A 16,892-nucleotide genomic window follows, 5' to 3' on the forward strand; every position below is an offset into this window, starting at 1 on the left:
ACGTTTCTGTGTCTGACATGAAGGATGTCGCTTGACTTGTCATCTCTCCGTGAGAGTTTGACATCATAGTGGTCTAAATCTGTGAGAGTCGCTGCCAGCCCGTCTTGTCTCCTCTGTGTGGCCTTCATCCTGCACAATATGTTTACCTAACCCCTTATATGCAGAAGGCCTGTACTTGTCTACAGTTTCTCAGTGACAGTCAATATAAATAAACATGTGAGTTTACATAAATCAGTGATGTTGCATGATTCTGACAGTGAATGTGACAGTTCTTTATTCATAAAATCCTTTAAACATTTTTAGCACATTGTTGGTAAAATACTCATTGAATGCTGCTTGGAAGGCAACCATTTGGTACAAGAGGAGTTAGTGTTCCTGTCAGATTCGCATTTAGTTCACCACACTGATCCTACATGAGGCTAACAATCGCCACAAGATGATTGCATTTGTTGAGATCATTTACTTGAAGTCACTTCCACAGTTATCTTCTGGAGGATGTCAGAAATAGGGTAGTCAAGGGGATCATTGTCTCTGGCTGAGAACAACATGGGTTTGGTGTCAAAATGAATAACTCCTGTATTTAAATCTACTGTGGGTGCCCGGCGGTTAGCTTGGAAGGGGTTGTTCTCATTAACATTGCTGCCGTGAGGAGTTTTTAAATCCTGATGTATGCAATAAAGCATGTTATTTATATAGCAGCTTTTAAGTTAAAAGTCTTTTCTCTGCATAGTAAGGTTGTTTATACAACAGTGTGTAATTACATATTCTGTAGGCAACAATTATAGATTTAACAGTTAATTATATCATTTTAACAGAAACACTCTTAATTATTTTATTTATCTTAATGGTCCTCAAATTGGCCTAAAAATGTAGAAATTTCACCAGAGCTGTCATGATGGTATAATGCTCTGCAGCAGTTCAAGTTGTGTTTCATGTAGCTTAAAGACATAAGCTTGTCTTGTTTTAAGGTCTCTACCAGCAGAAAAGACTTTCCACACTTTACAGTTTCCCTTTATTTTTATATTTTATATTTCCCAACATTATCAAAGTTGTTTTTATCATATTAAATGTGTTTTTTTGTTTTTTTTTAGTGTAAAGAGGGAGCGTGCACCCTGTCAGCCATGACCTCTGGAATCCGTCGCAATTGGATTCAGGCCATTATGAAGAATGTGCGACCCACTATTGCCCCAGATGTCACCCGGTAATACCCAGCCAGGATAAACACTAACCACTGGCACATATACCAGATGCTTTTTCTCACTTTATTTATCTGAATTCCTTTCTCCTCCTCACCCTCTCTCTTTTCCTTCTTTCTGTCTTGCCTCAACTGGTATTTTCAACCTGCTTCCAGGAAAAACATCTCTCTGAAACTATCCGTTCTGAAGCCCAGGTTGGATTGCTTGTGTGTTGAATTTCTCCCCCTCGTTGAACAGTGATGTAATTGCTCAGCAATGTCAGCCCTGGCGTGTTTGTCATCCTGCCACATGTCATGTGATTGAGTAATGTCTCCCTGTCAGTTATGCCACTGTAGAGGCACGCGTCAACATACTAGAATAATCTGCCCAACACCCCAGACTGATGCTAATCATCATTGTAGTCTGACGGTCTACTCGGTAGGCTTTTGGGAATTACTACAAAACAACTTCAAAACCAGTAGATGAGGGAAAGGGTGTGTTTTTCTGTCTCCAAAGAAACAAATTATTTTTCCTGTCTTTAAGGATTGCCTTTCAGACAGCACGTTACTGATGATACTGTGGACATACCACATTTACTGAGTCACACACTTTTTTGTCACTTTGTCTCCAAGGCAGCTTTGTCTGAGTTATTTCTGCATAGACACCTGACAGATTACTTTTATTCACTCTTCAACACTGACCCTTCTCATTTTCCCCCTTTAACACCCCCCCCACCCGCTTTACACACACACACACATTGTCTGACACCTCTACTAATACAGTGAGGGTTCTGTCTAATGGTGTTGCACTTTTAATTCTGCAGGTGCCAACATACATCAGTGAGATGTTCTACTGCAAACACATTCTTCAGCTACTGTGTGAACTAGATTGTATTAACATAGAGACTAAAAAATTACATTTGCAATCAGGATTATCTGAGATCACCCAAGCGCTTTCAGCTCCACCGTCTGTCTTATGAATGTTCTGGTATTAATGCTTTGACTTGGATCTAGTTCATTAATGTTTATCAAGTTTTGTTTGTAAATCAGGGTTTCTGCAGGTAATGGAAAAAATATTTTTATATATATATATATATATATATATATATATATATATATATATATATATATATATGTATGTATGTATGTATGTATGTATGTATGTATGTATATATATATATATACATATATATATATATATATATATATATATATATATATATATATATATATATATATATATACATGTGTAGAGAGAGAGAGAGAGAGAGAGAGAGAGAGAGATCCTGCTCTTATAGGGGAATTTGGTGTTTCTAAGACATGGCATTTGCTACATGTATGATTTCATTCATGGTTTTAATTCTGCTGCAGTTATGGCTTTATCTTACTATGAAAGTGGTCACTTGCAATGTTATTCACGGCTTCACTGAGACACACTAATGGAGGGAAACTGAATACTTGTGCAATATTTCAAGTAATGTAAATTGACAAAACTCTTAAAGCAGCATGTTATATGCTGCATGCAAAACAATTGATATTGATGAATTTACAGTTGGTGTAAAAATAAATCTGCTGCAGAAGGAATCAGTTAATTATTGTTTCTCTTAAATGCATTAAATCTTGTTGAAAAGTTGTGTGATAAACTCTTACTGGTAAAGTGTTGCACTTGCAACATTGAGCTCAACTGGTGTCAATACCAGAAAAAATGATTTCACTTAACCTGGACTAACTGCCTTATTCTTTCAGCGTGCAGCTGAGCTGTGACATAGTTTTTCAGGATGAACTGAAGGGGAGCTTGAGTAAACGTGCATGGGGTGAAAAGAGGTTTAGATTTAGAGTTTATTGTCTCACAATGGAAGGGTTTTTTTTAATACTCCTGCGATTGATCAGTAATATTCTACTCATCCAGATCTAGGTGACAGCTTTTTGATCATGTCATGGCAAATTATGGAAGTAAAGAAAAAGCTTTTTTTTCTACAATGAATTAGGAAATTAAATTCAATCTAAATCGTGCTCATAGTATCTTTGAAGATCTAAAATCTCACCTGCAGAAACCCTATCAATACACAGTTAATTGAAGCTGCACTGCCAGAAATGTTGTATTGTTTTGTCCAGCAAAGCTTTGTGATGTTGCTGTAGCTTGAGCTGGTCTAAGTATAAATTTCTCCCAAGTTCTATTTCAGATCCCTGACAGTAAACTGTACTTACTTTTTTGTATTGTCATGATTTGTATTTATTTAGATCCATTCCTGATGAGAAGATAAAAGGTCATGTGATGTTGGAGCCATGTCCACAGGCCACCCCTGATCTAAGCCCCAGTCCTGAGGTCCCCAGGTCTGATGGTCGCAGGCAGCCCCCAGGCAGTAATACCTCCACCTCTCCTTCTGAGCCACGAAAAAGCAGAGTCCGGGAGCGAAGACGAGAGGGTCGGTCAAAAACATATGACTGGTCTGAGTTCAAAATGGAGCAGAAAGAGAAAGAGAAAGAGCGAGCAGACACAGTTGACCTCAGCTCATCATGCTCTACAACCTCCTCCTACTGCTCTCCTCATTCTTCTTCCGCCTCCTCCTTGGCGTCTTCTCCTGTCTCTTCCTCCTCCCTCCAAACCTCGTCTGTATCGGGGGCTCACCCACCTTCAGTGACTGTGGAAACTGAAAGGGAGAATGCTAGGAGAGGAAATCCTCCCCAAAGCACAACCAGTTCAAGTCACACGCCAAATACTGTAACTGTTATTTCAACACTTCATACTGCAGCACCATCAGCAGCTGAAAGCCAAGAACAAGGGAAGATGGACGTAGACCATCCTACTGTTCTTTGTCAAGGGAGGGAAGATAAAACAGACAGCAAGTCCTCTGATGTCCAAGAAGAGATTGAACAGCGATGGCATCAGGTGGAAACGACACCATTGAGAGAAGAGAAGCAAGTTCCCATCACAACTGCTTTAGGAAACTCTGAACGGCTGCCTCCGCATGAGCTTGCTGCACTGTTAGACAAGGAGGTGCGTTTACACCCTGTGGTCTGATACTTGATCTTGTTATATATTACTTTTTTTAATCAAATGATCCTTAATATATAAAAAAAGCTTTATTTGTTACATGCAAAACAATGTACAGTGAAATGTTTTTGTATTTGACTCCAGTGAAGAAATAAACAGAATAAGGATGATATACATGCTAAAGAAAATATAGAGATATAAAATATATAAAAATATTGAAAGCTGTTGACTTTGTTTACAAAGTGAATTCAAGTCAAGTCAGTTTTACCTCAAATTTACATGAATACACTTAACAGAGAAGAAAGAAGTTTTGTTTACGATTCCACACTTTTTAAATTCCCATAAACCCATTATGGTGCAAATGTTGCTGTTTATAGTGTGGTGTGACCAGTTACGACCCACATGCAGGCAGCTTTAATTGGAAAAAAGAAACCCAACAATTTCCTCTAGGAAACTTGCTGCTTTCAGACCATAATTTAAATTCTTGGAAAAATATTTTTCCATTTCTTTATCTGCTGTTATACCTAAATGCTGCTGGAACAGTTGATCCCTTAAAGATATTGCTCCTATATGGCAGCTTAATAAATCAGACAGCACCTGCTTAATTGGCTCTGTAGAACCACCCGTATTTAAGGAGCTAATGTTTTATCTAATCTCATTGCACATAGTTGTTGGATCTTTCTTTCTGTAGCGATTTTATTTTTCCATTTCATTCAACATGTTGGGATGGCTCTGAAAGTGAATTCTCTGATTCTTCTAGCTTAGCTATGACTGTAAAAGGCAGAATAAGGCAAAGTCATGCTGTCAAAAACTGGCTGTTATTTTTTATTTTCATTGCTATTCAACACCCACAACACAGTGCAACAGCACAACTGTTTGGTGTGAAGAAACCAAAGATAAACCGATTACCAAGCAAACACTGCTTTATGTTCATCTGTGCAGCCTCCTGATTTCTCTTAATATATAATGTAGTATGCACCTCTTTCTACACAGCAGTTATCTCTATTTGCACAGACTTGGATCCTTTGTCCAAGTTGACAGCATTTTCAAGCGTTTTTTTTTTTTTTTTTTTTGTGGCCAGATTTGAGCAAAAAAGTTGGCAGAACTTTAACATGTCTCACAAATAAGTAAGCAAGTTTCCTCTTAGCAGTGTGGGCATGAAGCATTCACAGAGCTACACCTTAAACATATTTGAAAGATTATGAAACAGAGGAACATGAGGAACTTTTGATGGCTAATACTTCTTCTTTTCATTCAACCAAAACTTGTTTTTTCCCCCTTTTTCCCCAGTTGGGACAGAAGCAGAAAGAGCTCAACCAATTACAAGAGCAGAACAACATTTTAAAAGAGCAACTGGAAGATGCCATTGGGAGAGAACAAAATGCCAGAGAGGGCTATGTACTGCAGGTACTACACACACCATTTATCATGCAGCCATAGTGTGGTTTGGAAATGGGCACCGTGTACAAATCGCAGCGCAGCACTCAATCTTGAGCTGTTTTAAAGGTTTGGAAGATAGCAATGCTGCAGTATCTGCTGCTGACACATACAAAGTGATGTGAAAATAGTGTTTTTGTCATGAAGTCTGCTGTATCATAATAGATCAGATTTTTGTGCGGCTACTATATCTTTAAAAAAAAAACTAACAGGTGTGGGTGCTAATTCTCTGAAACCGAAATGCATGGTTGTGGTGTTCTTAGCATGAGTTTTCACTAACTTGTCTTGATGGAGTTTCACATCTCCTGGGAAAATAACTGATCTGATGTGTTTAAGGTAAGAAACTTGATCAATGAAGCTTGCACTGTGCTTTTTTTTTTTTTTTTTTTTTGCTTCTATTCATGTGCATCTTTTCTCAGCTTGATTTTTTTTTTCTGTTTTTTCATGCTTTATGTTGCAGACTTGCATGCTTCAACTAATGTTTCCTCTTTTTGCATATTTTAAATCATAGTAACATAATATGTTGGTTTATTTTTGTTTTGTTTTGTTTTTTTTCCTCATTCAATCAAAATATCAGTAACACTTTAAAGTTTGTTGTTTTTTTTGTTTGTTTGTTTTTTTCTTCTTTTTTGGTCAGAAGTCGTTTGGTTAATTGATTTAAACTTTTCCATTTCCAAGTGACCCCTGAAAAAGCACTGTGAAAGCTTGGAGAAAAACATTTATCTAAAGACAAATTGATAACAAGACTGGAAAGAAATTATTTTCCCGGTTACTCCTGAGATGTGGTTCTCCGTACATGGTAGGAAAAGTAAAGTGATGTCATTAATCAAAATGTCTCATCAATCTTTTTCAAGAGTGCAACGCCTTCCTCTTCACCGCACAGAATGCCATGGCAACATTTGCACAAGCTTAATCAAGATTTACAGGATGAATTGGAGTCCCAAAAACGCAAGCAGGACCTTGCACAACAGCAAATACGGACGTTAAAGAGAAGTTACACTGAAGCTCAGGACGCTGTGGACCGCCATGAGACTGAAATTCAGGCTCTCCAGGTTAAACTTGCATCTGCTATGGCTGAAATCTTGGCTAGTGAACAGTCTGTAGCCCGAATGCGGAATGAGCTAAAGCTAGAGCAGGAGCGCTCAAAAGAACAAGAAGAGGAATATGGCCGCAGTGAGGCCACCCTACGAGCCCAGCTAAAGGACAGTGAAGACAGACTCCGTGAAGTAGAAGCAAGCCTCTTGGAGAGAAACCAGGCCCTTAGGCACCTGGAGCGCCAGCAGGCCCTGCAACGAGACCACGTGAGAGAGATACAGAGGTTGCAGGAGAGGCTGCAAGAGGTGACTGCTCGGTTAATTGCTACCGAAGAAGGTCAGGCACTGAAAGAGGAGCGTCTGAGGAAGGAGCAGCATAGCATGCAAGAAAGTCATGAGAGGGAACGGCAGAATCTGTGTAGAAGATTAGCTGAGGCTGAAACTGCACGCAAGGAAGTAGAAGACAGACTGTTGGAGGCTGAGCAACAGGTCGAGGCCTTGTTGAGAGGGAGGCGGGCCTCAGGGGGCAAAGAATACAGGGAGGAAATGCTGAAGTTGCAAGAGCAACTGGCCCAAAAGTCTGACATGGTTGAATCATTGAGGGAAAGTGTACGAAGGCTAGAGGAAGAAAAAGGCCACCTCACCTGTCGCTGTCAGGAACTTCTCAACCAGATTGCAGAAGCAGACCGTGAGGTGAATAAGCTCCGCAACCGGCTGGAAACTGAAGAAGCTGATTACTATACCCTGGAGCACTCATATGAAAGGGCCACTCAGGAGTTTCAAAAAATGAGCCAGTTTCTAAGAGAGAAAGAGGAAGAGATCCGACAGACTAAAGAGATGTATGAGAGGCTGATGGAGCGCAAGGAAGAAGATCTAAAAGAGGCTCTTGTCAAAATGACGGCTCTTGGCACCAGCCTGGAGGAAACTGAACAGAAGTTACAAGCAAAGGAGGAGCTTCTCTGTCAAATGACTCAAAGTCTCCTAGATAAAGCTGAGCCCTGCAATGCTGAAAAGGACCTGAAAGCCAAGCTTGTGGTTGCAGAGGATCGCATTGCAGAGTTAGAGCAGCACCTTAATGCTCTGCAGCTCGGTTATGCTGATCTACGCATGGAAAGGGAGCAAATACTAGAACAGGACAGGAAGGGAAGGGCCGAGACATCATCCTCTTTATCATCCAACACAAATCTTCCTTTGGATGATTTTTCCAAGGCAGAGAACTGCCCCGATGATAAAGAGTCTCAAACTAAGAAACCAAGGATACGGTTTTCAAATATTCAGTGCCAAAAATACATCTGTCTTGAGGACATGGACACCAGCCATGTGAGCAGTGATTTTGTCGATGGAGGACAGAAAGATAACCAGGATGTAAATGTAGACTTTCAGTTGGATGATGAAAATGTCTCAGATATCACAGTCCCTCAAACAAGTGACCCAGAGAAATTCATCTCTATCATACACACCTTAGAAACTAAACTGCTTGCAACTGAGGATAAGCTGAGACATCTGACACAGAATTTAGAGGTGCAACAACCCGTCGAGACCGGAGACATGTCCGAGCCTGATCTAAAGATGGCAGAAAAGAAGCCTTGCACAGAGGAAGAGATTAGTGACGCTATTAAGTATTACACCAAGGCCCTGGTGTGTGTTGAAAATAGTCGAGAGAAAGTAAGGGCTATTCTCAGCAGTTCCCATGGTAACACTGATTCCCAGCTGCACTCGCTGTCAGAGATAGAGAATGATTTGTTTGATGCGGCTCTTCACATCCGACAAGGCCAGAAGACGTTGGAAGAACAGTCACCGTGCCATCAAACACTAACCCCTGAGACCGTAGATAACGAGGCCCTGCATCTTTTTGCCAAAACTTTGTCATTTGAGGCAGTTGTTTTGAACAAGATGGCTTTGCTGATACAAACCTCTAAGTCTGAGCTCCTAGAAGCTCTTGTTGAAATATGGGAAGACATGGATCACATTAAAAGGAGTGATAATGATTGCTTGGCTATAGTGTATGCTGACATCTTGATCAGGAAGTTGATGTTAGAGAGCACATTCTGGAAGGAAGTGGAGAAAGCCGAGCGAAATGTCACTATAACCAAAGAGAGCGGTGCTGATTTAGATGTTGACGCCACTGTGGTGTTTAAGACCTTCGTTAAAGCGGAACTAGCCTATTCAATTCAAAATCTTAAACTTTGCTATGAAGACAAATTCCAAATCCTTAAAAGGGAGTTGGCTGAAGCCCATAGTAACTTACAGCAAAGGGAAACGGCTCTGAAAGCAATTATAGAAGCCTCTAAAAGGCCTGATTTGAAAACTGTAATAAAAGAGGTCAAACATGAATTTGGTCTTGGTAAACGAAGGTTAGCTGACATTCGCCCCCCTGAACTTGCTCCCTACATGGAGCAGATTGAAATGGAGGAAGCTAGAGATTTGGCTCAGGAAATTGTAGATAGACAGTTGGGGAGTATAGTTCCCTCTTATGGTGTTGACTCTGTTGAATCTTTTCAAAATGCACATGAAAGTCTGGCTAATGAGCTTCAAAGACAAGCAGCAATCCTACATACATTTGCTCAAGAAATAGAAAGCAGGGGAAGCCAACCTGGACTTTCTAAACTAATTCAAACTGTTTTAGGGCACCAAGCATCTCATAATTTGATGAGCACTTCTCTTTGCATGCGTGAAGCCCTTATCCAGGCTCAAGTGGCATATGTGGCATGTAGACTACGGTCCATGCATGAGCAAGACTTAGGTTTGTGCAAGCAGACCAGCCAAAACATGGAAGCTCTGGTGCAGCAGCATGCCTGCAACGTCACAGCAATCCAAGAAAAATACGAAGCGTGTCTACACGTGGAGCGACAAAACTTCACACAAACTGTGGCCACACTCCAGGAGGAGAATCAGACTCTGAAGAGCAAGCTCAGCAAACGTGTGAACCAGCTATCTGAGCTGCAGGACCGAGCAGCCCTCATGGAGAATCATTTCCAGAAGGAGACTGAAGATCTGAAGCTGAAGCACAAAAAGGAGCTGAGCCAAGCAGAGCAAGGTTGGACCTCAACAGAGCTGGCCCTCATGGAGACAGCCACTGACAATCAGCGAAAGCTAGAGGTCCTACTCGTGGACATGGACAGCATGGAGGAACGGCACGAAAGTCAGGTAAGGAGACTCGAGGAGCAATTTGAGGAGAGGATCTGTGAGCTACAGCATATCCACAAAGAGGAGATTGATAAGCTACATTCTCAGTATTTGGAAAGCATTAAGTGTGCCAAAGAGCACCAGCTGGACAAAAAAAGCCGTGAAGTCTCACGCTCACCGCCTTGTGACGAGGCTGGGACACCAATGGAGGAGGAGGAGCAGGGGAAAGAAGAGGATGCACAAAACATGTCAGAAGTGGACTCCATGGTGCTTCTGAAGGACCGAATCCAGGAACTGGAGACTCAGATGAATAGCATGAGGGACGAGCTGGAGAACAAGCACCTTGAGGGAGATGTGGCCAGCCTGAGAGAGAAATACCAGAGAGACTTTGAAAGTCTTAAGGTTTTTGCTCTTTCATTATATCTTTAGTGAATAAAAGTTTATTTAGACAACAGAGTAATCTATGAAGCTAAATTTCTATTTTAGTTCAGAACTGGGAAATGGTGTAATTATGGTGTCATTTGTAAATTCTTTTGGTTTTCTTAACTACAAACTAAATTACTTTCCATTAAATCAGTTACTGCTTTTTAAATGGAGTTTTGAAGGGTATCCCAAGCTCTTTTGTCTGCAGAATTGATGACCCTTCAGTGTTTATCTTTCTATGTTTGAATTTTGGGCTGCACGGCTGTTTGGTGGTTAGCACCGCAGCCTCACAGCAAGGTAGTCCCTGATTCAAGCCTCGGCTGGGGAGGAGTTTCTGTGTGGGCTTTGCATGTTCTTCCTGTGTATGTGTGGGTTCTCTCCGGCTACTCTGGCTTCCTCCCACAGTCCAAAGACATGCTTGTATGGTTAATTGGTCACTCTAAATTCTCCCTAGGAATGAGTGTGAATAGTTGGTCCTGCGATGGACGGGCGACCTGTCCACTCTTCATTAAAAGAAACAAAAGAACTCATACTGACGTGTCACCAAACTATTGGGAAGGGAAAAAAGCTTTTTATTGCATATATCAGCTTGGGACATCTTCAAAATTTTACTTAATGAAGCTGAACTGATGTTAGTCATTTTTATATTTAAATGTAATAATCATCTGTGGCTCCAACATTGCCTCTTTCTGTTGGCATATAAAAATCACACCATTTCCTACGTCCATTTATGAACTAGAAAATGCTATTCTTAAAAATGCTGCTCTTCTGGTGAACAGCTTTAATGCTTCAACTTGCTTTGCTACTAACACAGCTGGGCTTGAGGTCATATAAAAACTGCACAGCTTCTATCGCCAGTTTTTGCATGTAACCTAGTGAGCTAATAATAGGTTTAGCACTGGATTTATAGTCACAAATTAAATGTTTTGTAGGTGTAAAATGCGTAGTGATGGTCCTGGTAACAAACACTTCTCCCTGCAGGCCACATGCGAGCGTGGCTTTGCTGCAATGGAAGAAACCCACCAAAAGGTGATAGAAGACCTCCAGAGGCAGCATCAGAGAGAGATTTCCAAACTCATGGAAGAGCGAGAGAGACTGCTAGCTGAGGAGACTGCTGCCACAATTGCTGGTAAGGAAATTGTCTTGCTAAACATACATCCTGCATGTCAAAACAAAGACAGAGTAATTCTGTATGTGGCTTTTCTTTAATTTAGCTATTGAAGCGATGAAGAACGCACACAAGGAGGAATTGGAGAAGAACCAGCGCTCCCAGCTGAGTGGACTGAACTCGGATATTGACGAACTCCGCTTACAATATGAGTACGTTTTAAGTTCGGGGCACAGAAACTCAACTTTGTGTAGAAGAAGAAATTACATGCTAGTTGTCTTTTTCTGCTTTCTCTATTGATTTTTAAAAAATGGTAAAGATCAGAGGTGAAAATAAATAACTTGTTACATAATCCACAATTTATTTATGCATGATTGATTTGATTTAAAAAAAATTTAAAAAGTCACGCCATCTCAATATAGCAGTAATTTCAGCACTCAGTCCTAAAAATTGCACATATCTGAAACTGAAGCAACTTTTGGGGAAATCACTATGGATACTTGAAGAATCTGCTCTGTGTGCTGGTAGAAAAACTTAAACTCATTTTAAAAAAAAACAATCAGAAAATAATTTAAGCAAGTATTGTGCTATTCTGACTGTTTAGGGAGGAGCTGCAGTCCATCCAGAGAGAACTAGAGGTGTTGTCAGAGCAGTACTCTCAGAAATGTCTGGAGAACGCTCACCTGGCTCAGGCGCTGGAGGCAGAGAGGCAGGCCCTCAGGCAGTGTCAGAGAGAAAACCAGGAACTAAACGCTCACAATCAGGTCAGAGTTTCCATTCCTGCAACCGGCATGTTTCCTGTATATAAAAATACATTTTTGTCCACAGGCTAAAATATAACTTTATCCGTCCAACAGGAATTAAACAACAGATTGAGTGCAGAGATCACTCGGATGCGCTCCTGTTTCAGTGGGGAAACGGCTCTATCACCACTTACTCAAGGCAAAGACATTTATGAGCTGGAGGTATGTGTAAACATCCACACACATTCACACAAGTGACATGATGTCCAAGCTAAGCATTTCTATTTATTTTTCAGGTGCTGCTACGAATAAAGGAATCAGAGATCCAGTATCTTAAACAGGAAATCCACTCTTTGAAGGATGAGCTGCAGTCTGCATTAAGGGTAAGAAAAGCAAGGCATTTCTCCATATTTTCAACATATTCTCACTAACTCTGAGCTTGTACATTCATGACTGTTTGATCATTTTACCAGGACAAGAAATATGCCACAGACAAATATAAGGACATCTACACAGAGCTGAGCATTGTGAAAGCAAAGGCCGACTGTGACATTAGCAAACTGAAGGAGAAGCTGCACATCGCCACTGAAGCTTTGGGGGAGAGGACTGTTGATGGCACAGTTACATCTGGATATGGTGAGAAGATGAAAGATTTCTGCCAATAAATGCACTTAAGCGTAATATGACTGTCAGTGAGCCTGTCCACATGCACATCAAAAATCTGATTATTACCTGATTTCTAGAGTTACCAAGAATTCAGGTGGTCATCTAGACAGCAAAATCTGATATCCTTCACCAGATAACTGCCATTAGCGGATTATAAGAAATCAGATAAACACACAGATTTCTCCCCAGTACCCCTCATGTCTTTGTGCTTGTAGATCTGTATATCTGATTTATTTAATCTTTTTACACCTGCACATGTTCAAAGAGCTGCTTATCTATGACATTATTATTGTGAATGAAAAGAGGACCCTGCAGTTTGGGAACCATGGAAGTAAAACATTCACCTGTGAACTATGTATCAGCTTATTACTGCTCACATTAGCAGGTAAATGTCTACAGATTTCTCGAGTATTATATTTCAGAAGTGCGTGTAGACCCATCAGATCATATTATGATCTGATTTTCATGGTCATGTAAATGGGATCAGTGCTTTAGATAATTAAATGGCAGGTAAATTGTACCCAAACACAGTATGTTAGGTGTTTTGCTACATGTGGTTTAAAAAAAGTAATAACTAATCTCTAATATTTTTTAGACATCATGAAATCAAAAAGTAATCCAGATTTCATGAAAAAAGAACAATCAGCATCATCCAAGCAATCAAGAGGTGTAAGGTCAAAGGTGAGTGTTTTGCATTCTTCTGCTGTTTCAAGTCTTTACTGAGTTGACTCTAGTGATGCACGATATTGGATTTATGGCCAATATGCCGATAACTTACAACTCATTTGGCCAAATACCATTACAGTACGGTTTCCTCTTTTATGGAATTAAAATACAGTATTATTCTACATACTCTGTCATGTTGACTTGTTAAAAAAGTATATTAAAAAGCTCCTTGTGCAAAATAAGACTAATATTTCACTTGTATTATGTCCAACATGTTAAATTGAATCATGTCAGTTGTTTTTAAACAAAAAACTAAAATGTGTGCATCCTATCCTACTTAAAACAAACTTGAATTATGTTCCCACCAGCGCCTGGTATTTTTTATTGGTTAATTATCAGTGGATTTACTGATACTGTGCCTATGATATGGTGCATCTCTAGCTGACTCTTTGTTTGCAATGTGCCATCATATAATGTAGAAACGCCAGATGTTTTTTTTTTTTTATTTTTTTTTTTATCATCAAGTCTCTCGTGCTGAAAGTGTGTCACGTGTCTGTTTTGTCCACCAGTCTGTCACCGAACAGGTCTCATGGGATAGCTGACACTCCCAATGTGGGGTGATTTCCCCCCTCCCAACCCCTGCCCCAAGATGTGCTGTAGGTATAGCATTTTGTAGACCAAAGCATGTCATACTTACCCTTGCACGAGCTCCCTCTCTCCTCTACTCTACACTCTTCTTCTGCACCCCCAAAGTTGTCTGCAGTGTCCACTACTAAGCTGAATCTCACAGGTGTGAGCATTAACAGCGGTTTGCAAAGTGTCGTTAAGCAAAAGCACATCTGCATCTGCAGAGGTGGCTGTATTTTTCATATGTTCCTGCATTTTTTATTTATTTTTTTTTTTTTTGTCTCGTGTGTTTTTTTAATTTATCTTGTGTACACCAGGAAGTGGTGTTGACCAGCATGGGAAAACAGCCACATCCCAGTGTTGTTTTCTGTCCAAATTTCCTTTTCACCTGAATCCGAGTGCGTCCGCCTGAGCAAAGAAAAAATGTCTTACATGAACAGATTATTAACAGTGAATTTCTCTGTTTTTCTTGCCTTAACAGAGCCTGAAAGAGGGACTCACCGTGCAGGAGCGCATGAAGCTTTTTGAGTCTAAAGATTCCAGAAAGATCTGAATCTCAGTATTCTGAAGTTTCTTCTTTTTATCTGGCCTTTGTCAGATTGCCACATCTGTGCCATCATGAGCTAAAAAATGCTTCATCTGGACTTATCGTTTCTATGCCTCTGATACATCGTCATATTTCTGTTTAACTGGATTTACAGAATATGTCCTGGGACTCTTTTTTTTTTTTTTTTTTTTAAACAGATGTATAATCTGGCCAAGATGGAGACTTGTCAAATAAGCTGTGAGAGGGATAAATAACAATTATATCAATCCTCCAAGATGCCAAAACAGACAAGAATACACAATATGAATAATATATATTTCCCAATATTACTTAAGTATCTGCTGTATTTTATTATTCTTACAGTGTCTATATCTAATGATTTTTAATGTTTGATGTTGCACCGGTTATGTTGTACATAACTACTGGAAGTGTGTAGAGTACAGTTTGCTGTTGATGGTTGGAGCATCTGCTGTACTGTAACTAATGTTTGATTGATGGTGGGAAAACAATGTGATGCTTCACCTGCTTGTGTATGAGAGTTTTACAGAAGTGTGTGTTTGTGTGTGAAGGGGGAAACCGGGGTGGGAGGGTGAGATTGCACTTACCACTTGACTACTTGAGGAACCTTGTTTTTATTTGTCTAAAATTGGTGTAGTGACTACAAATCAGTTATTGCAGTGCAACCAAACATCCTGACTGGTGTCATATTTAGTGAACAGCTCCTTCCTGTAAGTGAGACAGGATTTTTTTTTTCTTTTTTTGTTTGTTTTTAAAGTTCATAAAACCTGGCTTTGTGTTTGCTGTTTTGACTTTAGCGCAAAACTGAAACTATTTAGGACCTTGCATGACTGTACAGCATCATTTGAATTGCAGAATGATCACGTTGCCTTGTTTTCCTATTTTAGTGTGGAATTCTTAACTCTAATAAGCTTTGCTTTGCAAGTCCTACTGTGTAGATGTTAAGATTGAAATGTTTTACTGTAAGCAGCAGTCTTGAAGCACTTGTCTCAGTCCCTGACCTCTCACTCAAATCTAGTTATGCCTCAACTGAGTGAAGAATATTAACATCCATGAAACCTGTGCAGCTATGGATACACACTGTATAGTATTCAAACCACGCAATGTATATAGAAATATACCACACGGAAGACTTCTGTGTTTTATTTTAAACTTGTATCTTACTCATATATATATATATATATATATATATATATATATATATATATATATATATATATATATATATATATATATAATTTTTTTTTTATTTCTATTTGAATGTATTAAATCAAATAAATGAAGTGTTTGGAAATCTGTCAATTACTTTTTCCCCAAACATGCATGATGTTGGAGATTTTATTGTGCCTTTGTCCACCATTCAGTGTGACAGCAACAACTGCTCATAACTACGTGTTTTTAGAGGTGAAAAATATGAGATGTTACTGTCCTCATGTTAGTAAAATCTAGACTTTAAATCCATTATATAGATTTGTCAAAGGTATCTTTCAAAATTCCAGTCAAAATGCCAGGAAGTGAACAATTATGTAAAAAAAACAAAGTATCATATTGCATTAAAAATAAAGTTTGTATCACTAAGTTTCTTTTTAGTTAAGCGATTCTGTTGCATTGTTTTGTGGCCACCTAACATTATTTTAGTTGTTTACTGAAAAGGTTCTGAAGTCACCTCGTCTTGTGGCGCTTATTCAAGGAGGACCAAAATAAAATGGAAAACTGACTAATCAAAACCAGAATTTCATTTAGTAGATCCTAAATGTTGTTTTTCTGGGTTAAAGAGATGCCTTTCTAATTCAGCAGCTTTGAGTTCAAAACCCAGCTTCTGTGAATGTGTGCGGGTCCGTTTAGTGCACATGTTTATGTTGTCTGTAACAAGCACTTGGACATAGATTTGATTTTGACATTAGGGACATAAACATGGTCCCCAGGAAGACAAATGTTGGACTTGTGGCTATTGCATACAAATAAACAGACGTTTATGATGCAAAATATTCTATTCCGTGATTTTATTTTATTTTTTTTTAAATCGAGGTACGCTGAGTACATGATTATTTTACTTCGTAATTTCTGTGATTTTATAAAATTAAGACAAATGTTGGCAAATATGCTTCAAATCATTATTGTCCAAAGTAGTTTTCACTATGGTGTAAACTAGGTTCATCAACAAAAATGTACTTTAATCACACAGCACAAGAAATCCACTTATATTAATCAACTAATTGAAACCTTGAAGGAAAATACAACTATTAACAAAAACACAAAAACTGTTGTTACAAAATAGATCATCATTCTTTTACCTGTAATAATTTTGCTAATTCAAATCTATATGTG

At 39.3% G+C, this 16,892-nt stretch overlaps 1 protein-coding gene across 7 annotated transcripts in view; it reads left to right on the forward strand.

Annotated features, from left to right (window-relative positions):
* si:ch73-103b11.2 (restin homolog) overlaps nucleotides 1-14,847 on the forward strand; it is a 47,380-nt gene extending 32,533 nt beyond the window's left edge. For 4 of the 7 annotated variants that reach the window (XM_041973084.1, XM_041973089.1, XM_041973087.1 and 1 more), the window contains 13 exons: nucleotides 1,092-1,201; nucleotides 1,352-1,390; nucleotides 3,416-4,172; nucleotides 5,460-5,576; nucleotides 6,461-10,168; nucleotides 11,171-11,318; nucleotides 11,404-11,509; nucleotides 11,902-12,061; nucleotides 12,155-12,262; nucleotides 12,337-12,423; nucleotides 12,514-12,676; nucleotides 13,302-13,387; nucleotides 14,481-14,847. In XM_041973084.1, coding sequence (XP_041829018.1) covers nucleotides 1,092-1,201; nucleotides 1,352-1,390; nucleotides 3,416-4,172; nucleotides 5,460-5,576; nucleotides 6,461-10,168; nucleotides 11,171-11,318; nucleotides 11,404-11,509; nucleotides 11,902-12,061; nucleotides 12,155-12,262; nucleotides 12,337-12,423; nucleotides 12,514-12,676; nucleotides 13,302-13,387; nucleotides 14,481-14,552 — 5,661 coding nt within the window. In that variant the 3' untranslated portion in view covers nucleotides 14,553-14,847. Of the gene's footprint in view, nucleotides 1-1,091; nucleotides 1,202-1,351; nucleotides 1,391-3,415; nucleotides 4,173-5,459; nucleotides 5,577-6,460; nucleotides 10,169-11,170; nucleotides 11,319-11,403; nucleotides 11,510-11,901; nucleotides 12,062-12,154; nucleotides 12,263-12,336; nucleotides 12,424-12,513; nucleotides 12,677-13,301; nucleotides 13,388-13,941; nucleotides 14,033-14,480 lie in introns of all 7 variants that reach the window. The other 3 variants (XR_006008841.1, XR_006008840.1, XM_041973085.1) reach the window with 3 other exon arrangements.
* Nucleotides 14,848-16,892: the final 2,045 nt, after the last annotated feature.

Source organism: Melanotaenia boesemani, chromosome 21 (assembly GCF_017639745.1).
Source record: "Melanotaenia boesemani isolate fMelBoe1 chromosome 21, fMelBoe1.pri, whole genome shotgun sequence".
Taxonomy (NCBI): Eukaryota; Metazoa; Chordata; class Actinopteri; order Atheriniformes; family Melanotaeniidae; genus Melanotaenia; species Melanotaenia boesemani.